We start from the raw sequence: 26,787 nt of genomic DNA on the forward strand, positions 1-26,787 counted from the left end.
CAAGGCCTTAAATCAAACCTGGGCAAAAACGAAGCAGATAAAATACCTTTAAGATTTCTTTCTGCTTTCATAGTCTGAGACTTTCTCATAGGCTGTAAGAGGGAACTTTGTTAATGTAAAGAGGACTGGCATTGGAATCACATTTCCTCTTGAGTTCTAGTAGTGTGACCATGAGCAACTCACTTGATCAGTGACTCACTTTCCTCGTCTGTAACATGGAGATAGCCCTTCTCGCAGTGTTTACACCACAGGTCTTGTACAAGGAAATATGTGTTAATTACTACCTTGTGGGACTAGTTAGGGAATTAAAAGTATGCAAACTATAAGGTGCTATACAGGTGATGAAGTGTTATAAAAATACACTTATTCAGTTCAACGGTATTTATTGAATATTAGCTATGTGCTGGAAAGGCAGTATAGTGGTAGAGAGCCAGCTTTGGAGTCAGGAAGCCCAGAATTTGCCACTAACACAGACTAGCTGTGTGACCATGAGCAAGTCATCAGTAAAATCTTTCTGTGTCTTAGTTTTCTAAAACTCAGTTGCAAAAGAGTTGTCTATACCTATTGGCAGGAAGAACTACTGCATTTAGAGTGCTGAATACCGATGAAATCATAGGTCTGGATTAGAAAAACCCACCTATGCGCTAAAACCATATTTCCTCTTTTAGTTTCCTCCTTTTTTGATCTCTTTGAAGTCTAGGCCTAGTAGTGGTATTGCTGGATAAAGAGGAATGAATGCACAGTTTACTAACTTGTGGGGCATAGTTCTAAATTACCTTGCAGAATGGCTAGACCAATCCACGGTTCCCTCTGGTAGGCCATTAATGTGCCTGTTTTCCCACAGCTGTCCCAGCATTTGCTATTTTCCTTTTTATTTTGCTGATTTGATGAATGTTAAACTTAAGGGCTGCTTTAATTTGCATTTTTCCAGTCATTAGTGATTTGGAGCATTTTTTTCCCATGGCTAATTTTAAGGTTGAATTTCCTGAGAAAACTGACTTCATATTCTTTAACCATTTATCAGTTGGGGGAGATGGCTCTTATTTTGTAAATTTCATCAGTTCCTTACTTATCTTACATATGAGACCCTTAAAGAGAAACTTGCTGCAAAAGTATTTTCCACCAGTCATATTTCCCTTCTGATCTTTACTGCAGTGAGTTTGTGCGAATAATAATGATAGTAATAATTTTGCATAATGAAATTTGACTATTTTATCTTCTCTGACCTTCTCTCCCCACTTGTCATAAGCTCTTCCCCTATCCATGGACTGGAAAGGTCATTTCTTCCTTGTTTTTTAATTTATGATATGATTTTATATCTAAGTCCATTTGGAATTTATTATGGTATATGCATGAGTTACTGGTCCTAAATCTAATTTCTACCAGACTGCTTTCTAGTTTTCTGAGGAATTTTTTTTTAATAGCGAGTCTTTACCCCTCCTTATTCTTTTTCAGTCACTAATTGATATTAAAATTTTAGCTTTATCACAGCTATAGCAGAAAACTTTTTCACATAGTATTAAAATTGGTATTTTATTGAAGACCTTCAGTGAGGAATTCACTACTTCCTACAACAGCCTATTCCATTTTTGGAAAACTAATAGTAAGTTTTCCCCAATGAGCCTGAATTTGCTTCTTTATGATTTCCATCTGTTGCACCTTCTGTCTGTTGAGTTCTGTCTGCTGAGGCCAAACAGAACAAGTCTAATTCCTCTTTCACATGAAAAGCCTTTTGACAGCTCAATACCACTATCGTGTTCCCCTTGAGTATTTTCTTCTTCTGGCCACACGTCCCCAATTCCTTCATCCTATCCTTATATGATGTGAGCTCTAGGCCATTAATCATACTGGTTGCTTTACTCTGGAATCTCTCTGGGTTATCCGTATCCTTAAACTGTGGTGCCCAGAACTGAAGAAGTATTCCAGATGTTGCACATTAGAATATGGAGGCACTGTCATCTTGTATCTAGAAACTATGCTTCACTCAATGCAGTTCCAGGTCTAGTTGATTTTGGATCACATCCCAGTGCTGACTCATTGACCTTGCAGTCCACTAACATACCCAGATCTTTTTCAGATAAATTTTCTATCTAACCATGCTTCCCTCATTCTAATGTGTGTGAAGCTGATTTTTTTTTGTACCCCAGGATAAGACTCTACATGTATCCCTTTTGAATTTCATCTTACTAGATTTACCCTAGTACTTTAGCCTGTCAAGATCTTTATGCATCCTGGCTGTCATCCAAGGTATTTGCTGTCTCTCTTAGCTTTATGTCATCTGCATTTTTAGTTTATTTGCACATCCAGGGAATTTTTTCTCTCTCCTAGCTTTATATCATCTGAATTTGGGTTTGTTTTGCACATACCATATTTAAAAGTCTTTATATTGCATTAGCTATCACTTGAAACATATTGGCTTTAATTTGAACTTCTTTTATACAAGAGTCTTAATTTTTTAAAAAATCTAATAATTTTGGCTATCGTTTCAGTCCCTTACCACCACCACCACCACCAAGGAAGGGTTCTGTTGCACAGTTTTGAGAACTATAGTATGGTAAATTAAATGTTAGTGTTTGTTTCCTTATTCTATTTTGTTTTGGCTTATTTCTTTTGCTAATTATAATGTGTTGAATGAATCCTTAAATGCAAAACTTTTCCTAAGCGTATTGCAGGAAGTAACTTGGCTATATGAAAAAATGGTTGAGTTGCTCCCAATTTAGTACTAAGCAAATGGCTAACGAAATATAAAAGTATGGCCCTCATAGCAGAAAGAGTGCTGTATCTGGCATCAGAGGGCCATGGTTCAAATCCCAGCCCTGCCACTTCCTGCCTATATGAACTTGGCCGAGACTTTTTGTCTCAGTTTCATTATCTGTAAATTGAGAGGGTTGGACTAGATGTCTTCAAAAGGTCCCTTACAGCTCTAAATCCATTCTCCTTACCTAAGGTCCCCTTTTTCTGGCAGAGGGAGGGGAAAGGAGGAGGGACAAATGTAAGAATGCATGTTCGACTTGGGAGCTGGCCACATCACAGTCTGGCTCAGCTGCATAGTCGCTTGCCTAGGCAAAATCTCCCCTGCAGCCTCAACTGCATACATGTATTGTTTGTCTCCTGCTTATTTCTAAGCTACTTCAGAATTGCTCCATCTGCCTGAACTGCAGCCACTTCCATCCCAAAGGTGCTTTGTATTTTAGCAGCAAATAAACTAATTCTAGTGCTGCATTTCTGCATATACAGTACAGTTAATAGAGTACTGTGGCAATCTTTTGATAAAATGTAAGGTTTTGTTTGTTTTTAAAGTGTGTGGGGGGAGGGACAGAGTAAATGCAAAGAATAAAGAGAATTTATTTTAAAATTATTTTTTAGAGAAAAATTTTATCATGCTATTTTGTGACTTACTATTTTCCTTCTTTTGTAATGCCTTCATTTATGTCATGAGCGAGTTCTATAATTTAGTGCTACTTTAGGGTTCTCTAATTCTTACTCATTTGCCCTGCCAGTTGTGCTATTCTCAGTAGTTGTCTTTTTTTTTTAATTTTGTATATAATTTACATTTTCAGGTTCTATTTTCTAGTAATGGAATTTTCCATGCTTTGGACTCATCCTCTATGACAATCAGGACTCCCATGTGCTATCTCATGCCCTTCAGTTAACTGCTGCTTTTCTAGTGGTTCCTCCTGGTCATTGAATTCAGGATTTATAAGAATGTGTTTGTAATAATCCAGAATTATGTGACTACTGCCATTGAAGAAGGGAAAATCCCAGGAGTCCTTTTAAGAACAACTTTAATACCTTATTTGTACAGTGGTGATGCTTTGGCTGACTTCCTTAGCCATCTAACCTAAGTTCAGTGCATTGACTCATCGAAATGCTTTTCTTCCAAGGCACTGCACCCAAATTTGTAGGGCTTTTTGTTGTTGATGATGATGTTTTGTCCTTGTAGCACTCTCCTCTGATTTCTAGGGTCTCTTTAAGTCATAAGAGTTTTCAAGATACCAGAATATCAAAACACTTTCTACCTCTGTCCCAGAAGCCTTTTCATCTCTGCAGCCTCTTTCTCCAGTTATTTAGTTCCTTTCTGGAAGGAGGAGGAGAAAATGCTTGTGCCAACCATGCTTGCTTCTAATCACGTTTAACTTGTGACTCTCCAGACTGCTTTTCTACCTTCTAGCAGCCCCCTCCCAGCTACTACCCTCATAAGAACATAAGCATGTCAAGGGCAGAGACTTTCTTTTTTGCCTATAGTTGCATTCCCAACACCCAGCACAGTACCTGATTCTTGATAAGTCACAATAAATGCTTTATCTTCTCTTTCCCTTTTCTTAAAACTAATAGAGTAGGAAATAGCCTCACCTTGGAAGTGCAAAAAAACCCAAACCCTGTTTGTTTGCCTTGTGAAGTCCACATCACAGAATCTGTATGGAGAGCCCCAGTCTGACACCTCCAGAAGGTCTTTGAAGGCTCCAGCAGAAAGTGCTCTTGGAGATAATGATGGGAAGGCTTTCAGAGCAGGCCTTCCTTGTCTGCTAAGGGTCAGCCTGGCTCACTTCACACAAGTTCATTTGCAAGAGTTTGCCTATGATGGGGTTAATTTCTTTCATCATACCAACCTAGGAGGAATATTGAAGAAGGTTTGGTGTTTTGGTTTTTTTCAGAGAAAGAACTTGAAATTTCATATATTTGGAAGGATTGAGGGAAAGGGGAAGGGAACCAACACTTATTAAGTGCCTACTATGTTCCAGGCACTGTGTTAAGTACTTTTCAAGTATTAACTTTGAGATAATTAGCTTTTAAGGGCACATTTTTAATAAGATGACTTTCCTTTGAGTCTCCACTTAAGAATTTTTAAGATACTCTGCTATTTTAGGAGACCTCTCTTCCACCTATTGCCACACTCAGGAAAGAACATTACTATATCCCTGTTTGGATTCTTAGACTATAGAAGAAAGGACTGGCTTGTAAACCAGGATGTAACAGTAGCAGGTGGTCTGATAATGTGCAGAACAGATGTAAAACAAAAAGTTCTGAAAATCATCTCCGAGTTCTGATCCAGTGGTTCCATGTGTGATGAGAAAAACTTTGGCGCAGGTTCCATCGTGAACTTCCTGCTTCCATTTGCTTGAAATGAGCACCACAAGGTACCCTGCCAGTTGGTAAAATCAAGCACGAGGTATAAACCACAGCCCCAATTTTAACCTGCTAGCTTTCTGTTTTTCCCAGTAGGGCAATCTTTATCTTCTCCTTATGCTATCACTAAAAGTCCATAGAACCCACTCCCTGAATTGCGTACGTAACTGAATACTATAGAAGAGGCCAGGATTTCTTTGTGAGGCATGCATTGGTGTAGAGATGACTAACCAGTGTTGCTTTCCCTCTAAGTGAATAAACAGCAATAAAATCTATCTCTGGCCCATGCTAGTTTATTGGCAGTTGCTAGTCAACAAATTCACCCTTACATCTCCTGAGGCCCATCTGTTGTATAGCAGGCAGTGGTGATCTGACACCTCCGATGTCTGCTGTAGAACGTAGTGCTTCTCTTCTTCGTTTCAACCTGTGTTGTTGAATTTGTAAATCTAGATGAAGGAAGCAGCCAGTTGTAAAAACAAATGGGATCAGAAAACCCGAATTCTGGTTCCACTGTCAAAACTATTGACAGCTTCTCACCTGTAACAATAAGGGGATTGGGACTAGTCGATACTTGGATTTCTTCTAGTTCTAAAAATCTATGAGCTGTGCTTCCTCTACCCCCCAGAAGAAAAGAAGAAATTGCTTAGTTCTGTGACAGGAATTAGCAGCTTCTAGATTCTCTTTTGATGCTAAAACGGTTTTAAATAGCATAAACTGATAAGACATTTGGAAAAACACTTGGGCTTTCCATTATCTTCATTTATCCTTTTCCCTGACTGTGGCCATGGGTCTGATTTATAATCATCTGGTGGATCTGGCCCTAAGATCTATGAGGGGAGGACAGCTTGTTTTCCAACAGATTACTGCAGCCTTGACATAACTGAAGGAAATAGCTTCAGTAAGCTGACCAGACTTTGTGCTGAATAGGCCATCCTCAGGGCTGGGATCCAAGAACTCTGAAGCATTGTGTAGGACAATCTGTAGAGGACCACAGATCATTTGTATGAAATAAAGCTCTTTAGGATTAAGAGAGTGATTTACAAACCAAGCTTTTGGGGAGGTAGTTTTCCGGTATGTTGTGTGCTTATCAAAGGACAGTATACCAAATTCTTCTAGCCAATGGAAAGATAAAAAGCTACAGACAACATTTTTTTTAAAGACACTAATATTTCGTCTCCCTTAATTTCTTCTGACATTCTTTCTAACATAATTAGAGGGCATTTGGTAAGCATTATGTTCTATCATGTGTTTCTGCATTTTTACCTTCTGCCATATTTGTGTGCTATTCATTAACTTACAGCAGCTGCCATATTAGCTTTTCTTTACTCTTTATTATTGGCTCCTTTTCCATTCACATCTTTCTGGACTTTAAGTCCTTTATTCTTTTGCAGTTTTCCTTTCATTAGTTTTTTCTTCTTCAAAGCATTTATATTCTTAAAGAGATAGTACTGCATTTATTGAGCCAAAAGAGACCTGTCAGTTATAATTTAAAGGGTTTTCTCTTGGAATTTATTTTTCAACCAATGTTTCAGCAGTGTACTATCTTTTTAAAGTTAGACATTATTAATTGACTAGTAAAACTCTCCAACAGAAATGCCTGCTAACATTCCTAGGTATTTTCTATTTCCTATGTACCTTTTGATTCATAGTTAAATTATTTCACAGGTTAATTCTTAAGTGCTTTTGATGAGACTTGTTAGTCTTAACAGCTATTGAACACATTCAGTCTTCTGTGTAACTAAAAAATGAGTCTCTGGTATTTCATAATGTATGGCCTGTCTGTTAGCTGAAATTATAAGTAGATTTTGACTATTAATAATAGTGGATGCTTTTGTAGTAAAATATTTTCATTATAAATATCAAAGCATGAAGTTAGCATTATTATTGATACTCCAGGAGCCCAAAAGATAGGGATTTGGAAAATGCTATTGTATAAGTAAAGTAATTTGATTTTTACCGTTAGGAGCTCCACCAAGAATGATGAAGTAAGCATGCAAGATGATGGTCAAAATAGCCATCCAGATGTGCAAATTTCATCTGAAATGTCAGCTAACCCTAGAAGATAACATTTTAATCCTGATGGCAAGCACATTTCATTTCTCCTTGAGTTTAACATCTGCTCTAGTACCACCATTGATATCTGTGATGTCACAATATTTACACATTTTACAGAGATACGCAGAAGAATCTGCTACTTTTTTATTATGTGTAGCTTTCCATGAAAAATTAACAAAGTTTACAGTGCTCAGTGCCTCTAGCCACAAGTGTACCCTCTTATTTTAATTATAGTTTGTTTCCTCAAAACATCTTACTCTCTACTTTACAGCTTCTCTATTCTGTGTCTGTGTGGGACAACAGACCACTGGCTCAAATAAAAAAAACAGAGGTGTCTCAGTTTTCCCAAGGTAGAAACAAACAGAAGCTTTATTTGATCAAGTCTCATGAGAATTGGCCATCTCCCACTACCAGGGCGGAGATGGTAGTGAAGAGAGGCAAGGGGGAGAAGGCAAGCAAGGGGATATATATCCTTGTACAAACAATTCTAAGAAATCTCACCCCAGAGGCTGGACCTCTGTCCCCATTTGCAGGGACAGGTGGCCTCACAATCTAACCAAGAATAAGTTTTACCCAATACCAGCACAGAAACTACAGAATTACCTTATAAGGAAACTTCAATGTTAAGATGGCGGTTTGTGAGTAGGCTAGGGGAGGGGGAGAGGGGAATACCACCTGATTTCCCTGAAATCATATGATATACAGGAAAACGAAACTTAGGCCTAGTAAGGTCCACATCCTAACTAAATTTGTACTATTTGAGTATCACCTTGCCTGAGTTATTCATAGGGAAGCTTTCAAAATCTTGTATTCTATTCACAGCTGGGGTGACATCTGCAAATCTAAAGAAGAAGGGGGAGAAAGACATTCCTAAAGGCTAAATAATCAGATTCCCACAGACTCAAATTTATCCCATTTCCCTTTTCTCTAAATATTGATTCTCAAACACTAATAATACATATATATCTATATATCTATATATATATATCTATATCTGTATCTATATATATACACATATACCCTGTGAAGTCTTTACGCTTTATTCTCTCACTACCTCACACAGTGTCCAACTGCTTCTTCCATCTCATCCTGTCCTCTTTTATACTGAAAACACAACTCTAGCCACAAATGTGGATTTTGTTTTTAATCTCTATATGTCACCATGATTATCTTACTACTTCCATTCTCTTCATGAAGAAGACCCTAGACTTCATATTCCTGTCTCACTCAAATAACACCATCTTTGTTTTGATAGGAGTTCCTTGATCTCCCAGATTGCCCAGAAGACCGTGATGCTCCTTCCTCTCTACCCACCTTGACACCACGGTTGCCCAATTCTGTAGCATATATTTATCCATTATCTTTCTCCTGTTGCTATGCCCCACCCCCAGTATTATTTTGATTGTCATTTTACACTCTACAGCATTTTCGTATGATTCCTTTGGGCTTCTCTCACTTTATGTCCTGGCTCTCCAACTGTATCTTCTTTTGGACAATATTTTTCTGATTCAATTGAAAAGAAACAATTTATAAAAGAAAAAAAATGAATTTTTTTCTTCTGTGAAGTTGAGCACTCTAGCCAACTTCATGTTGTTAGAAATTGATGTTATGCTCAGTTCCAGCATCCACCCCTCTGCTCAAAATGTTAAACAGTACTAGACCCAGAGCTTTTCTTTGGATTATTCAGAGCCACCAAGGTAGCAGAGTAGAAAGAGCACTAGACTGGGGGTCAGAGAAGGTGTATTCAAATCCCAGCCATGCCAAAAGTGTGACCTTTGCAAGCTACTTTGGCTCCCTGACCCTCAATTTCCTCATCTCTAAAATGAGGGAGGTGGGCTAAATGAACTCTTAAGGTCGCTTCCAGCTCTGAATCTATGATAGTATGATCCCACTATTAGAGGGGCTTGCTCCCTAGGCCAGTAGTGTTGTTAAGACCCTATCTCCGTAGCTTGTTGAGTCTGATTTGCAGAATAGTTGTTGATCTACGTTGGTAGAAGTCATTCCCTTGCAGGGAGTTTCCTACACCAAGAAAGCACCCTCTTCCCCATAATAGCTGACATTAATATAGTGCTTACCACATGCCAGACACTGTGCTAAGCATTTTACAGTGATCACCTCATTTGATCCTTACAACAACTCTGGGAGGCAGGTGCTACTATCATCCCCATTTTACAGATGACGAAGCTGAGAGGCAAACAGAGGTTAAATGACTTGTCCAGGGTTACAGTTAGTAAGTGTCTGAGGGCAGATTTGAACTCAGGTCTTCCTGACTCCAGGTCCAGCGTTCTATCCATTGTGACACATGGTTGCCTCTGTCCCATACCCCACCCCAATCCACCCACACATACATCCCCCAAACATGTTTTTCTGAGTATCAGTGGGATAGTAGAATACATGACTTGGGGAAGCTAAGCTGGAAGGAACAGTCACGATTTAAGGATAATACACAGATTCGATTCAGTCCTGCAAGCATTAAGCACCCTCTATGTGCCAAGTCACTGCCCTAGGGCTACAGAGGAAAAAAAAATGAAACAACCCCTTGTCTTTAAAGAGTTTACAACCTGCTGGGAATATAACATGAACACCTCCTCCTCCCCCCACTCCCCACCTCCAATTTTTTTTTACATTTAAGTATGAAGAGATTGTGGAATGGAAAAGAACAGTACCTGGCAGACCAGATAAAGGACTGGTCTTAGAGCCAAGAAGTCCTGGGCAAGTTAAGCTGTCCTCCCTCTGAACAACTCTAAAACTTCTAAGTTTGCAGAGAAGGGGCCAGCTCGCATTGGGAGAGTGAATTCCCCCCTCTAGAGTTCTTTGAAATGACAAATCCAATCCCTACCTCTATCTACTTATTAATATTGTATTCATGGTGAAGTTATTTAATTCCTCTGAACATAAGTTTATTAATCTCTAAAATAGAGATTATGGTACTTGCCTCATGAGATTTTTCTTAAGATCAAACAATTACGGGATGTCAAGAAGCTCTGAAAAGTACAAAAACATTTATAAGTGTAAGACGATATTATTATTATTATTAAGAATATTATCCATTTAGATGTTTTAGACTTTTTAATCCATTAGGAAAACATTTTCATGTATGTTAAGGGATCAATTTTATTAATTGGCAAATTCATCCTAAATTTCTAGATAAATTTTTTGCCCCAACTGCCCAAGTACTGTATTTACTTAAATTCTTATGTAGTCTGCTACTACTTGTTCAGTCATTTTCGGTCATGTCCAACTTTTCTTGACCCCATTTGTGGTTTTCTTGGCAAAGTTATGGGAGGGGTTTGCCATTTCATTCTCCAGCTCATTTTATAGATGAGAAAACTGATGCAAAAAGGGTGAAGTGACTTGTCCAGGGTCATATAGCTCTAAGTGCCTGGACCAGAGTCGACCTCCAGGCCCCTGCTCTGTCCTAGGTGCTACCTCCCTACTACTAGCAATACTTTACCTGATTTATTTTAATGTTCTTGTAGATGTTTATTGTAGCTTTTACTTTATTGATTGTGTCATTTAAAATTATCCTGTTTGAGACCTGCTTCTTTTCAATAGATTTGAAGTGCTTAGGGTTTGTGATAATAAAAAATAGAAACATTTTATACTGCTTTTCTCAGGAGTCCATTAATGGGCAGACTCTCAGAATCAGTGGCAAATTAGATCACTACATGATCTTCCCGCTTTTCATTTATATTCCCTTTATTTTGAAAATACCTCCAGAGCATTTTGAAGGTACCATATACATATATTGTTGTTAGTATACATATAAGTTGTTTTCGGACTTGGCATTGTACCCTAAAGATAGGTATAGAGATGAAGAGAGGGGCTGAGAGACTGTACAAGATATTTCTGAGTGGGTGATAGAAATAATGCCCCACGTTCTAGAGATAGTACCTTAAAAATAAGAAAAGAACTGTGGTAAGACAGAGGCACTAAAATACTTTGTGAACCTTTGAATTATTCCAGCCATTCTAGATATTTGTTTGGAGTTATGCACAAAAAGTGACTTTGACCCAGCAATCCCACTCCTGGGCATATACCCAAGAAAGTCAGAACAGAAACAGAAAAAAAGACCCCATATACTCAAATGTCCACAGCATTCTTTGTGCTATCAAAGAGTTGATGGGGGAGAGAGGAGGAACAGGAGGAGGGAGCTCATTGATTGGAGCATGGCTGGACAAAACTATGTCATAAAAGATATTGTGCAATGACAAATGATGATTACTAGCAATTCAGAGGAATATGGGAAGATTTATATAAGCTGTTGTAGAGCTAAATAATCATAAACAAAAAAAATTATAGTAAACATTGACTGTGGAAATCTAAATACGAAAGTCATTAAAAGAAAACTGAACTCTAAGTAACTAAAAAACCAATAAAGATCCAGGAGAACAGAGAGAAGAGCATACCTTTCCCCTCATGACAGATAGGCAGGGGTTCGTATACTATGACAGAATATTGTAACCATGGTCAGAAATGGTCACCATAGCAGATATTTTGAAATTGTTTTTCTTTGTCACAAAGGGAAGGTTTGATCTAGAGCAGGGAGAGGGTTATATGAAGACAAAAGACATCAATAAATATTTTTTGTTTTGAGTTTGTTTTTTAGAGAAATTAGGTTAGTCTGTCCTGACCGATTGGTACTATCTTACTCGCTTTTGATGATACCTGTAACCACTTTATTTTCTTCCCACTCAGAAGCAATCTCCTTAATAATGCATTCCAGAATTTTGCCAAGAATTAGAATCAGTCTTGCCAGCCTGCAGACTTTGCTCTTTTCTTTTGTTTGAAAATTGGTACATTTGCCCTTTTCCAATCCAGTAAAACTCTTCATAACCTTTTAGAAACCCTCTAGCTAGCTCAACAATCATATTAGCCAGTTCTTTCAATACCCTCATATTTATTTCGTCTGAGCTTCATGATTTAGCTCAGGCTTGCACAACCTGTGGCCTGCCAAAGGATTTTGGGTGGCCAGTGAAAAATTTAGAGAAAAACATCCTTTGTATGTAGAGGAAATCCTTTGGTATACTTCAGGCAGCCAGTGAGCTGTAAGCAGCCCATGGGCCACAGGTTGTGCAGGGCTGATTTAGTTTAATGAGGGTAGGCAAGGACTTTCTTAGCATGTCTTCACTTACGTTACCTTTCATCTTCCTGGTAATTGTCTAATCTGTTATTCCCAGTCCAAAAATCATTCTGCTTGGAACAGAAAATCAAAGCAAAAGATAAGTAATTTAGCCTTTTCAGTGTGCTCCATTTTTATCATCCCATCTATTCCAAGCATCAATTCTATCAGTATTCATCATTTCCTTTACTTTTTAAAAAATGTAATTAACATTGGTAGAAGTTAGTAATTTCTCAGTTGCTCTGGTTTTGGTAAAGAAAGAGCTATAGCAGATATCTATAGGGTTGAAGTCATGCCTTCATGCCAGGTTTGTAATAAATTTTCCAAAATCCTCATCTTTTTCCTCTTCTATAAGTAGTCTGTGCTATATTCCCCTATCAATATTGTGTCTGTTTCTCCCTCCATAGATCCCACTGAAAAGCTTTAAGAAAAGTATATCAGTAGGAGATTTTGAGATGGTGCATTTTATATTTTTGAAACAGCCTGCACAAATAATACACAGTAGTATCAGAGAATAGCTGACAGTCATTTTGGCTTAAATGTAGATTATAGTGCAAAGAAGAAAAGTGAAGTAAGACTGGAAAGGTAAGTCAGAGGCAGATGGTAGATCTCTTTAGATATTAGGCTAAGAAAAATTTCCTCTATAGCCACCTCCAGCTCCACAGATTATCAGGAGTGCATTAATGGGCATTAATGTGGATTCAACCAGTACATTTCAGAGGGTAGGCCCTGTACCCCATGGCACTGACCAATTCATAAGAGTGTTACCTCCTCCTGTGTTTTGAGTGGGTCAGGCAGAGTCAGCAATCATGGATCCTTTGTGATCTGCATCTATAGAAATATTTATATTAAACTTTCCTAGCAAATCTACCCATCTTCCCTGTTACTGGCCGAGGCCCAGTCACCCAGTTTCACAACATCATTAGCCGTTTTTAGCCCATTCCCCCTCATCTCACATATTTGGTCAGTTGCCAGATTTTGTAATTTCTACCTCTACAATATCTTTTATCTATTCTCTTTTCTCTACTCACGTGGCCACAGCCCTACTTAAGGTCTTTATTACCCTTTGTTCAGACTATTGCAATAGCTTTCTAAATTGTTTCCCAGTCTGACCCATATGTAAAAAAGTATTTACAGCGGCTCTTTTTGTGGTAGCCAAGAATTGGAAATCAAAGGGATGCCCATCAATTGGGGAATGGCTGAACAAGCTGTGGTCTATGAAGGTAATGGAATACTATTGTGCCATAAGAAATGGGGATGATACGGATTTCATAACAACCTGGAAAAACCTACATGATATAATGCTGAGTGAGCGGAGCAGAGCCAGGAGAGCATTGTGCACAACCACAGATATATGAATTCTGTGAGGACCAACCCTGACAGACTTCGCTCTTCTCAGCAACGTAAGGTGCAAGGACAACTCCAAGGGACTCACGATGGAGAATGCTATCTACATCCAGAGAAAGAACTGTGAAGTTTGAATGCAGATTGAGGCACACTACATGCTCGCCGTTTTTCTTCTCTTTTGTTTTTTGGGTTTTTGGGGTTTTTTTTGGTTCTGTTTCTTCTTTCTCATGATTCATTCCATTGGTCATAATTCTTCTCCACAACTTGACTAGTGTATAAATTAATTCAATGCAAAGTTATACATGGTAGTTATATGAGATTCCATGCCGTCTTGGGAAGGAAGGGGGGAGGGAAGGGAGAAAATCTGGAACTCAAAATTATGTAGAACTGTGTGTTGTAAACTAAAGATAAAAAAAATAAAAAAATAAACAAAGGACAAACAACAACAACAAAAAAAAATTGTTTCCCAGTCATAAGTCTCTTCTCCCTCTGATCCATCCTCCATATCACTGCCAAAGTGATTTTCTCAAAGCACAAGTCTGGCCTTGTTATTCTCCTTCTCAGTAAATTCCAGTGGTTCCCTATTGACTGTAGGATCAAATATTATTTTCAGATTTATCTCATACTTTTTCAATTAAATAAGGAAACACATTAAGAATGCATATTGTTTTCTTTTTCTACTTTGGGGGTTCATGATCAGAAAAGCTTGGAGACTTTTGCTTTTAACAGCCAACTTTAAATTGAACTTTTGGAATACACCCCTTTTATGAGTTGAGAACTTTACATGTCCTATAAAATACAGCATTCTGCATACAGTAAGCACTTCTTGTTGTTTAATCATGTCTGACTCTTCCTGACCACATTTGGGATTTTCTTGGCAAAGATACTGGAGCAGTTTGCCATTTCATTCTCCAGCTCATTTTACAAATGAGAAAATTGATGCAAGCAGGGTTAAATGATTTGCCAGGGTCACACAGCTAGAAAGGCCAAAGATGAACTCTGCTATTCCTGGCTCTAGACCCAGCACTCTATCTACTGCAGCACCTCACTACTCAGACAGAGCAATTATTTTGTGCTCTATTATGTGTTAGGCTCTTTGCTAAGTTCTAGGGTACAAATAGGATAACAAGATAGTTTTTACTTTCAAGGACCTTACATTATAATAGGGGAAGACTAAACATAAAGGGGAGCTTTAAAGAGAAGAGCAGACCTCAAGATGACACATCTTGAGGTGGCCAATGCAACTGGTGGGTTGGTGAAACAGATAATGAATGAATGCCTTACTAAGTCATAGAAATAATAATAATAGCAATTATATAGCACTTTTAGATTTGCAAAGCCCCTCATGGAAGTAGTTTCACCACCCTAGATGCTCAAAGCCTGTGCGGATAAAGGCCCTGGGAGCTAGAAAGTTTGCCAGTACAACTTCAGCAGTGACTTTGTATGACTCTTATTTGGAGCCAGCCAGATTAGAAGGTCCCATCACCAGATCTTGGGTGCAAATAAAGATTCTACAAAGGTATAAGAGAAGTGAGCTGTATCAGTTGAGGAGTGGGGACACATGATGAAATCATAGATCCTTGAAATCTGGAGAGAGAGAGAGTTCTAAACTTAGAGTCAGAAGGGTGGGGGTTCAAATCCTGATACTGACATTTGCTAGTTGTATGACCATGGGTGACTCATGTAAACTCTGAATTTCACTTTGCTTTATCTTTAAAATAGAGGTGGTACTTACAGTGTAGGATTGTCATGAGGCTTAAAGAAGATGTCTGTTAAGATAGTTTCCATTGAAAGTATTTATGTAAATCTCATTTTTATTATAGTAGTTTATATAGAAAAGAAAAAAAGTCTAAGTAATTTAATCATCCTATATTGGTTAAGATATTAAAGTATATGAGAACTGGTTAGTTATTATTGAGATTTTGCTATCTCTTGGCATATTTTTAGAGATTTACAAGAAAAGAACTTATATGTAAGATGTCCAAGGCCCAGCCTCCATACATGGATGTAAATTTGAAAAGTGATGGCTAGACCCCATAGACATTTTAAAGAGAAATTATTTGCCCTAGAGAAAAGGGTAACTTAAAAGGACAAGTATCAGCCATGGTCTTGCTTACATTCTTCTTAGGACTTCTTAGTATTTGGAAAATTTGAAAGTCTACTTGGGGAGGAATTAGATTATAATAATAATGAAAGACATAAATTTGGACTTAATCTCCAAAGGGTTAGATTGTAAATTCCTAAAAATCATTGACTTGTCATCTTTATTTTTCTTGGAATCTAACATTGTCTCTCATGTGAATATTGTGAGAAATAAGTAATATCCATTCACCCCTTGAATATGTCTCAACATTAGAAAACTGTATAAAATGAGAAGCTCTATGGCAGGATCAGGTAGATAATATGGGTTCTGTATACCACCTCTGACTCCTTGAGCCTCAGTTTCCTCATTTATAAAATGGGGTTAATAACCCCTGTAGCACCTGAGTCATTGGGTTGTTAGGCTGAAATGAGATAATTTGTGGAAAGTACTTTGCAAATATTAAAGAGCTATCCAAATGTCAGCTGTTATTTGATAGTACTCAAGTAGTATAAACAGTATAGAGGAGAATGCTTAGCCTGAGGTCTGCAAACCCTGAAGGAATCAGCCTATACAGATTTCAGGGGATCAGTGAACTGGCATGGGAAAAAAAATTACATTTTTGGTTTTGTTATCTTTTGTGTGTTATACATTTATTCATAAACATTTTTCTGAGTAGGCATCTGTCTGTAGCCATCACCAGAGAGCCAGAGGGATTCATGGCCTCCCCAAAAGTGCAAAAGCCTCTGGTAAAGAGGTGGCATTTTTCATCTATGATTATATGATAGTTGCTAATCTATCTGTTTTTTGAAACTTCTTCACTTTTCCCCTCCAGGAAGGCCATAGAAGAACTTCTCAAGGAAGCTAAGCGGGGAAAAACCCGAGCAGAGACAATGGGACCTATGGGGTGGTAAGTTCTCATATAATAATCTTTAGTATTATAACAGTAGGAGAGGATGTAATATTTTAGAATTTAATGGTTCTCTCTAATGGAACATTTCCAAGAGGCAGGATGCTAAAAGCTACTTTCATGAGAGGTATATTAAATTTCACAATCAAGGTTTCTGTTTTGATACTAGTCTTAAGTACATGGAATTGTCTTTGCATCTGAGCACAATAATTAATTCTAACCTCACTGATTCTGAATTTGGAATAACTCAGACATTCTAGAGATTAAGGTTTACTTTTATACTGTCTGTAAGGAGAAAAGGAAATGAAGACCCTCAGCTTGGTCTCCATTTCTCTCCAACAATCATGCATCTCTATCCTTAGCTCATTTGCTTTAGTTACTCTTCTGTATCTCTTCTTAAACCCTGTCCCTCATATTTTATAACAACTTACCATTCTACTTTACTGTGAGTAAGACCATCCAGCATAAATTCCCCACAGCTACCTTTACTTCTCAAAACTTCTCTGACTTTATCCATTCCTTCCATGACCACACATGAAAAGGTATCCTTGCTTCTCACTAACACTGATTCCTCCACTGATACTTTTAATCCCATGCTCTCTTACCTCTAGGTCCTACAGTCATATCCTCGCTTGGATTTTCAGCTTCTTACTTTCCAGTGACTGCTTTCTATTTGAAACAGTCTCCCAAATCCTAAGAAAAGCTTCCTGTGACCCCTCTGCCTCGTATGACAGCTGTCCTGTTTTTTCCTCTTCACTGCTAAATGTCTTTTAAACATTCTCTATACCCAATGTCCCTCCGCTCCCTGAGACAGTAATATAATGGAAAGAGTTTTACATAGTGATTAACCAAGTGTTTTTCCTTGACGGGAACATTAAACACACAATCAGTCTTATGATCATATATCTAATCAATTTTGTAATAGAGGGCACGTAGGTGTGTAACTGGGTGTTTCATATATAATAAATTAGTTGAAGAATTGGTCAATTTATCACTGATTCTCAGCTTTTAAAGAGTAGGTAAGAAAAGAACTAAAAATTAAGAGTATTCCAAATGTTACCTCCACCAGGAAACTTTCCCTGATTGACCCTTGTGTTATAGTTGGTAACAGCCTTACTTCTTAGCCCTCACATAATACTTTTTTCTTTTGCAACTCTCAATGTACCATCATTTGATAATGATATATATTATCATTATAGCCCCATAAGGACAGAAATTCTTTACTAAATTTCTTTCCTAAACTTTTTCTCTTCCTCAGCTCCTAATACTGTGCTCTGTACATGATAGGCATATAACCAGTGTTTGATGAATGATGTCTACACCTGAGGAACTGATGTACCTTGAGTGAGAGTGTTAGTTTGGGGGAAGCAAGACTGGGAAACGAATGGGACTTAACCTGAGATTGTTCTATTCTCTAGCAGGCAGTGCGTGACTGTCTCTGGTCAGAATGTCAAGGGTCATCCCAGGGTAAGCTGACATCATATCTGACAGGAGTAGATAGCACTGGGTCAGGAATCAGAGATCAGTCAGTGGACAGCTGGCCAGGAAATCATCTCTGAAGGAGGCCGATGCATAGGAAGAAAGCCTGCTTATCCAAAGACCAGCTAACTGATGCCACATATTGTCACCACCTCTGAGCTGTTCGTTTGGCTCTTTCCCAAGAGAGAAACTTTTGATCTCAAAGGGTTAATTACAGAAGTTACAATTTCCCCGTGAGAGCCACATCTTTAGCCAGATTTAGGACATGACTATTCTGGCATCAGCTGCTGAGGTAAAAAGTCCTAAATTCAGTGAGATTAATCCTTCTCTCCTAAGTCCTCATCCTCTGAAAGGAAGATTGTCCTGACACTGTTGAGTTCTTGTTTTGTTTGGGTGGGGAGGAAGAAGCTTTGCTTATAGATTATTTGCTTGGTTTAAACTTTCACATAGGAAGTAGTTTACAAATGACCAGGCCATAAATGCCTGTTTAGTTCATGATGTGCCTGAAATATAATAATAGTATTTCATCCGGGCCTAGTCATCTTTTATAACAGTGTTTCTTTTTTTTAAATGCTTTCCAAATTCCAACTTGGAACCAAAGAAGACTGTTCTCCTGAAAGCATAGGTCATTTCTGAATACCAATAAGGACTTGAGGCTAAGTATATCTGCAGAAAGGCCAAAGTTAGGAAGTGAAAGCCTAGAGAGAACACGTCTCTAATGCCTAGGGATTCTGAGTTTGAGAACAAAAGGGTCCCATGATACGGAAGCTCTAGACTCATACTTCCGCTTCGAAGTATAGGTGGATTTTTTTTTGGAGGGGGCTAGAATGGTGAAGGGTTGAGACACATACAACGGTGGGGAAAGAGGGAAAGGGATTAGGATGGAACCATGTGTGTAAAACGGAAGTTGTCTGGTTATTTCCCCTTCCCCCTCAGTAGTGCCACCATGGCCCCTTCACCTGAGGAAGGTGGGGGATGATCTTGAGGAGCACAATGATAGGTATCCATTTTCATGATTTCTGGAAATATCTGAGGTATTAGGGGGAGGGAGGTGAAGGTGTCAGCTAGGGCTTTGAACAAATTTCTAGTATGTATGTATGTAAATCCTTCATAATTCTGTCTCATGCACCACAAATAGGGCATGCTTTTTTGGAGAAGAAGAACAGGACCACTTGTGCCTGAAAGGTCCTAGACTGAACCCAGACCCAGAACCAGCCACTCTGTTGCCTGAGGTACCATCCCTGCCCAACACTCACCACTCTTCATTAGCCTCCCAAGTGAAAGAAAGGACCCAGACTCAGCCCAGTTCTCTCTGTATCATCCTTTGGAAACTGAACTTCTCTCCCCATCAGCCACCCAACTGTTAACCTCTGTGACTTCTCCTGTTTCACTCCCTAGACCTGTAGTAATTAATCAGCAACGATTTAGGAGAAAACCGTTTCTTGCCCCTTCCTCATATTCTCTTATCTCCATACACCGAACCCAACCTATGTCCCAATCCAACCCTATCCACCTTCCACTGTGTCCTCTGGAATTTCTGTTCCATAGTAAACAAACTGCCCTTTGTCCTGGACCTGTTTTTCTCCAGTCTTCATTTATTAATTCTTCATAGAGATCCAGCATCCCTTCTGATGACAAGGCCTTCTGGCTATCCTCTCCAACCCTAGCTGTACCTTCTCTTACACTGTTCCGGGAAGGGGGGTGGAGAGTCCAAATAATCCTCTCCCTAACTTTGCTTTTCTTCCCAAACTCTTTTAACTATTTTGCGTCCATGCATACATGTTCATACACACATATACATACATATTCATACTGTGTATATTTTTATATGTACTTGTCTCCTCATTAGAACATAGCTCATTCATTGAGAATTGGGATTGGTCTTTTTTTTTTGTATTTGTATCACCTTAACACAATGCCTGACCTATAGTGGGTGATTAATAAATATTTCTTGATTTGATTTGGATAATGGTGGTTGATTTGATATTTCATCCACCTGCTTTCTCTTCTTTTTAGAATATGTAAGCACATTCTAAACATTAAATCACTATATGACTGTCAGAGGCTCTTATTAGCTATTGAGAAGAATAGCTAGATGTCACAGTGGACAGAGCACTGGGAATCAGGAAGACCTGAGTTCCAACTTGGCCTCACTAGCAGTGTGACCCTGGGCAAGTCATTTCACCTCTTTGCCTTCAACTGTAAAATGGAGATAATAATAGTAGCTACAACAACGAGGTTGTTGTGAGGATCAAGTGAGATAATATTTGTAAAGTGCTTGGTACAGTGCTTCTTCCCTCCTCTTCTTCACCTGGGTGACAGAGTCATGGTTCAGCGAGATCTTGATGGTCTGGAACATTGAGCCCAGTCAGACGAAATTTAATGCGGATGAAGGTGTAAAGTCTACATCTAGGGGTCTTAGTGTACCACAAGTTCCACTGCATATAATGTGGCACCCAAGAGAGCCAAAGTGATCCCTCCCTGAGTAGAGAGCCATCGTGTCCAGGAGGGAGAGGAAGGATAGTTCTCTGCCCTGGTCAGTCACCTCTGGAGTACTTACTACCACATTTTAGGAAAGACATAGACAAGCTAGAGTCCAGAAGAGTGTAGCTGAGGATAATAGGAGCTCTGGAAAGCAGGACGCATAAGGATTAGATAAGGGACTTGCCCATAGCCACAAAGCAAGTATCACGTGGGATTTGAGCCTAGAGTTTCCCAACTCCAAGTTCAGCACTGTATCATGTTGCCTCTCTGCAAAGGTGATAAAAAGTGAAAAAAAATTTGTTGTTGGGAGGACTCTGAGAAAACAGGTCTCCTAATTCTGCTTGTCTCCAGAGGTCCACCCTAGAAACAATAGTATTAATTCCAGGGACACAGATTGACGTATGCAAGGTAGGGTAATTACAAAAATATTCATAGCAGCATTATTTATAATAGCAAAAGGCTGGTAACAGGTTCAGTGCCCCACAAAATTGGGGAATAACTGAATATATTATATACGAATGCAATGGTATATTATTATGCTATCAGGAATCATGAATATAAGGGATTTTTTATTAATGGGGTGGCATAAAAAGTGATACATGATAAAGAAAGCAGACATAGTAAAACATGTAACCTAACTGTAGTTTTGTAAATGAAAACCATATTAAATGGCAACCAACCTTAAGCCAAAAAGAGTGGGCAACATTGGCACTGCTCCAAACAAGCACGTAGCTTGCCCTTCCTTTAATGAATAATAGAAGTATACAGTTGCATATACAGTCATTCATAAGCATTTTTTTGCATTGTTTTACATAACTGTTTTGAGGTTTAGAGTTTAGGAATTTCTGCCTCTTTTGCTAAAACAAAATATATTAATTAAAAGGCCAAAGCCCATATCTTTTAGTCCTGACTTTAGTGCTTTTTCTACTACATGTTGAACAATAAATAGCTTTTATATATAGTATGAGACATTGGGCCAAATAGTTACTGACCTCAAAAGATACCCTGCAACTTATTTTCTTGGAAAATGTCCTTGGTATTAAATTACTTTAAGGCATTTTACGTCTTTCTCAGAAGGATGGTGTGAAGGATAGACATTACTCCCATAACGATCAGTAAATCAGAAATCAAAGCAAACTTCTCCCAAATGATGTTCTTTTCATCTAGAAATTTTTCTTTACTAATGTGATTGGTGCTCTTATACTAGCCAGCACCATGTAAAGTATTATATTTGACTTCTAACTCACCAACACAACACACACGGGTATCTGTTTGCCAAATTGCACCTTGTCATCTTTTTCATTTGCACAATTTGCTAATGAAGTAGGAAGAAGGTATATTTTTACAAAACTTCACTAATTATTGCTTGTGTGTTTGGGGAGGACTTTACCACCAGTCCTACAAGTTCATTATTATGAGATGACACTTTTGGAAATGCATTCTTGCCACCTTAGGTCACTGTGTTCTCTAAGCTCTTATTAATGCTTATCTTTTAACAGAATTCCAGGCACAGACATTAATAGTTTTATCTTTAATGTTATGAAGTCCTATAGCATGATGTTGCATGATGAATCCACTTTCTCATGAAACCTCTTCTGTGACATTTCATATTCATAATAACACTGTAGACCAGCTCTTCTTAAACTGTGGGTCAGTAAGAGATCTCTGAATGTACAACCACCAAAAATTAATTCAAAATCAAACTCATAATGAATCAGAGGTGTTTCTGGCAGTGCTTGCCTGTGTTACATCACATAACTTCACTGCGGCCTTGGTTCATGCACACTTTGCACTGTGCATGCCATCACGACATGCAACACCAACAATGCTGCTGAAACGCGAAAAGGGGTTATGTGTGGAAAAAGTTTAAGAAGCCCTGATTTAGACTAGGGCTTCTTAAACTTTTTCTACTCTCAACCCCTTCAATACTTCTTAAACTGTGGATCAAGTCCCTATATGCCTAGATTCTAAAGTCAGTCAAGGAAGTACTTGGATCAGGAAGCTGTTAAAAATGTCACCAGACTCTAACCCTGCTTCTTGGTCCTGTAATTGGTTAACAATTTTCTTCCCTTGGCAGTCCATCACTTCTCTGATGTCATGGTCCTCTTAAGATTGTGTTTTTATGGGAACTTATAACATTAAAAAATTGGGAGGACTGACAACCTTTTCTTATTCTGTTTAAGCCATGAGATGTTTGATTCACCAGCACCAGCCAAGGTAGAATATGTCAAACTTTACAAAAGTGGACCAGTTTCATCCACACTATGAAATTGTCCAGCGCCTAAAATAGGCCATGAATTAATTTTCTGGAAAAGCCACAATTTTTCTGAAGCTTCATAGTTTGTTCTCAGAGGGAGATGGAATTTCTTGTTGGAACGCTAGCAAGGAAGCTGATGTCATTGGATTACTGAGGCCACTGAGGGTAGGAGGAGTAAGATGTAAAAAGACTGGAAAGGTGGGTGTGGGGGCAGAGATTACAAAGGTCTTTGAACAACAAAGTATTATATATTTGCTCCTGGAGAAGATAGAGAATCACTGGTGTTTATTGAGTAGGGGAGTGACATGGTCAGACCTGTGCTTAAGGCTGATTAAGGATGGAACGTAGTGGAGAGAGACTTGAGGCATACAAACGAGCAAAATTGTCCCTGCCCCCCAGGAAGCTTTCATCACCTTTAGCTCCAAGTTTCCTAGAATTCTCCTCTTTGCCCTTTCCCACTCAATTCATTTTCTTATCAGTTGGCTTACCACTTTCAGTACAAGAGGAACAATCTTTGGCTCTTCTCAGCTTTTTTCACCATTGCTGGCTGTGGATTTTTTTTCTTCATCTGAATCTTGAAGTGTTTTGCATACATGAGTTTGTTGGAGGTATGACCTTCAGATAGCAAAGGTGTTACCATACTAGAATATTAGTTATATCTAATTTGAAACACTGTATAGCGTTCTGATTGCACTTAAATTCATTTTAAGATTGGAATTGGAAGTTCCTGATTTGTTGTTGAAGAGCAGGCACCTGTGATAAACAGTTTTTACATTTGAACAGTAAAAGGATAAAAAAATAAAAAATCCTATTCCAGGACTAGACTAGTAAGATTGATGGCTCATTGTAAAGCAAAGTGCTCTGGTACCAGGAAAATTACCTGGGGTTGGGTTTGACTTAAGGATATTTTTTTATTTATTTAAGGTAATATTTGCTACAAATGAAAATTAAGTTAGAGTTAATAAATAGATAAATCTAAAACTTTGGAAGTGCAATATAATTAGTGAAATTCTTTCATAAAGACACTGGAAAACACAAAAGGTTGGAAGTATGCTGTTACCAGAGAGAACAAACAAACTTCTCAAGAAAGTGGCTTTAAAGTGTAAATGAAAGCTTTAAAATGTGTGGTTTTTTTTTTAAATAACAGAAAAGAAAATTATGGTAGCTTTATACTCTTTTTTTTTAGAGGACAATATACATATACATCATTTATACTTTGTGTTTTTCCCTGCTGTGAATCCCTTATGTAGGTTTGAATGAATCTTCCCAGAATAAATTTACATTGAGTTCATAGACCAAATTATAGTTAATGTAATTAAGAAAACTTCCAGTTTCTGCCAGATTAGGAATATGTCACTTAAGGACTAGAGATTTAATGATAATATTAATTTACAGTTTGATTAATGCCTGTCCACCCAGGCTTCCACTTCATTCTGTCCCTGTGAGAATAGGCACTGATTGTCCTAATGTGTTTGTGTGAAGTAATGCAGCTGTTCTGCTGTCAGTCTCAGAAATAGAAGCTGTCTTGATTTTTTTTTCCTTTTCCTCTTGTACTCCAAGTTTACACTAGGTGGCATACAAGGAAAGCCGAAAACACGTAGAAAGTTGATGCTGTCGACTTGGGATACTTTAACAATAACTATGTTAAAATTTAGTTTTTATCTTAAGTTGCTATTTTATCCTTTTATTGTTTTGATGTTTTTGTAGGATGAAGTGTCCTCTTGCTGGCACAAATAAAAGATTTCTGCTTAATACAATTAAGAACACATTACCCTCTCAGAAGGAGCAAGACCAGGAGCAGAAGGAAGACAATAAGGAACCTGAGCCAAGTCAGAACCGGAAAGAAGAAAACCCAAAGAAACACAGAACTCATCCGTACAAACACAACTTCCAGTCTCGGAGAAGAGTTAGTTATTCTCCTCCAAGGAAGCGGAACACCCAGGAAAAGTATGAAAAGCAATCTAACAAACGATGAGGCAGGCACTGAAGAATAGGCAAGACTGTTACAAGCAATGAATGTCATTAAATTTTGGACTGGGAAAGTGTTTAGCTTTCTTTAAACGGAGAAGGTTGTTTAGTGCAGGTCTTTAGCTAGCAGGGAAGACAGCTAAGAAAAACATTATAGTAGATAGATATTTTGTTGTGGTTTTAATTAAAGAGTCTGTTGGTCATAAACAAAAACGACTTAGTAATTCTTCCTTCTGAAAATTAATCCTAAGGGTAGAAGTCTTGACACGTTTATCATATTTTAATAGTGTGTATACATTTGTTACTGTACCTTCTTTCAAAAGTTAGTTCGGAAATAAACAAATCTAGAGTTAGATTTTAAGTTTTTCAGAGATTGTCCAAACTAGTTAAAAATATCTGTGTATATCAATTGTGGTCATTTTTCAGAGTTGAGAGCAAAATTGAAACCTCTTTAGCTCTGTATTTTAGATTGGGGGTATCAGATTTAGTGTGTTTAAGAAGCTAAACAGCAAAAGTCTTCTGGCTGTGGAATACGCTATTTATAAACCCCCTCTAGCCTTCAGTGCTAGAGTTTATCAAGAGATTTGTTAACGTCTCTAGCACTTATTTTGTTCAGATAAACAATATGGAGCATTTTTAAAATGACTTTGAATTTATTACTGAAGATAAATTCATGGAGATGAAGAATCGATCTCCTTGTTCCTCTTGCAACAAAGCTTTGATCTGTGTAAAATGTATTTTTTTCCCCTGAATTTGAACTTTAATCCAGAGGACATAAATTGGAAGGAATATAGTTTGGTGCTTTAGAAATAACCCTCATCGCCAAAACTTACTGTGTTTTGATTGTGGTTGAGGATTTTATTCAGTGCTCTTTGGTTTTAACTTAAATCCCCTGGTATAGATATCACAGTGCAAAGTTATACCAGAAATTTTCTTTTTAACAGAAAGTGTGTTGGATTTTTTTCCAGTGTTGGCATAGGCATTTCTTAATGATATGATTCTAAATCTCAGAGAGACTCCCACTCTCACCCCCCATCCCCCAAACTCAGAACTACATAACAATGTATTCCTAAACCACAGAGAGGAGAAGAGTCTCTCTACTCCCTTCCCAAAATTTCCAAGGCGGCTGGGCTTATGCCTGGCTGCCTCCAGATAATCACTCAGCCACAGCCATACTCCCAGCAGCCAAGAAAAGCTCTTTCTATGCACTGAAAATCAGCACATTAGAAAGGCCAGCTCCCGAGTGTTGTAGAGGAGCCAGAGAATGCCATGACAAAATTGCTCTGTCTTCCCCAGTGCTACCCCACCACACCCTCTTTGTGTGCCCTGGGCCATGCACCCAAACTTTTCTATGAAGCCCAAGCTTCTGTGTGGCCAGAAGCCTATGCATAGAACTGCTCCAACTAGGAGGATGGAAAAAAAATTCCTCATTCTTTCCTTCTCCCTCCTCACCAGGGGCCCCCCCCCAGTCAAAAAAGTGCAGAGGGAGACCCTCCATAACTTTCAAACAGCAATTCCCACCCCCATCATACACAGAAGGAAGAACTGAGTTAAACTTGACTTTATACAAAAGTTGTTAGGACTAAATGATCCTAATCTTTACATCTGTATTATTTGTGGTTAATTTATTTACTTTGAAATATTTTGTATTTAAGTACCTATAGAAACAGAAAAGTTAAGAAGTTGAGCTTTTTTTGTAAATTCTTGTTTTAAAATGAGTAAAAATAAGTTAAACTGTGTCATTTTTGTGCCATGTGTTTATTACATAAACTTGGGCAGATTAAATATCTTTTTATACGAGGTACCTATATTGAAGTCTGCATTCGCAAGTGAAATTACACCGAAGCTGTTTTTGCCTGTTGATAATTAATAGTCATTTAAAATCATATTATAACTTTGAAAAACCTGTAATATAATCATTGCCTCCTAGAAAAAGCACCACAGTTTTGAAAATAAAA

General features: G+C 38.1%; 1 protein-coding gene across 1 annotated transcript in view; it reads left to right on the forward strand.

The window, feature by feature from the left end:
• POLR1D (RNA polymerase I and III subunit D) overlaps nucleotides 1–26,575 on the forward strand; it is a 51,668-nt gene extending 25,093 nt beyond the window's left edge. The window contains exons 2-3 of the mRNA XM_036747521.1: nucleotides 16,567–16,641; nucleotides 24,569–26,575. Coding sequence (XP_036603416.1) covers nucleotides 16,567–16,641; nucleotides 24,569–24,836 — 343 coding nt within the window. The 3' untranslated portion in view covers nucleotides 24,837–26,575. The remainder of the gene's footprint in view (nucleotides 1–16,566; nucleotides 16,642–24,568) is intronic.
• Nucleotides 26,576–26,787: the final 212 nt, after the last annotated feature.

This window comes from Trichosurus vulpecula, chromosome 2 (genome assembly GCF_011100635.1).
Source record: "Trichosurus vulpecula isolate mTriVul1 chromosome 2, mTriVul1.pri, whole genome shotgun sequence".
NCBI lineage: Eukaryota > Metazoa > Chordata > Mammalia > Diprotodontia > Phalangeridae > Trichosurus > Trichosurus vulpecula.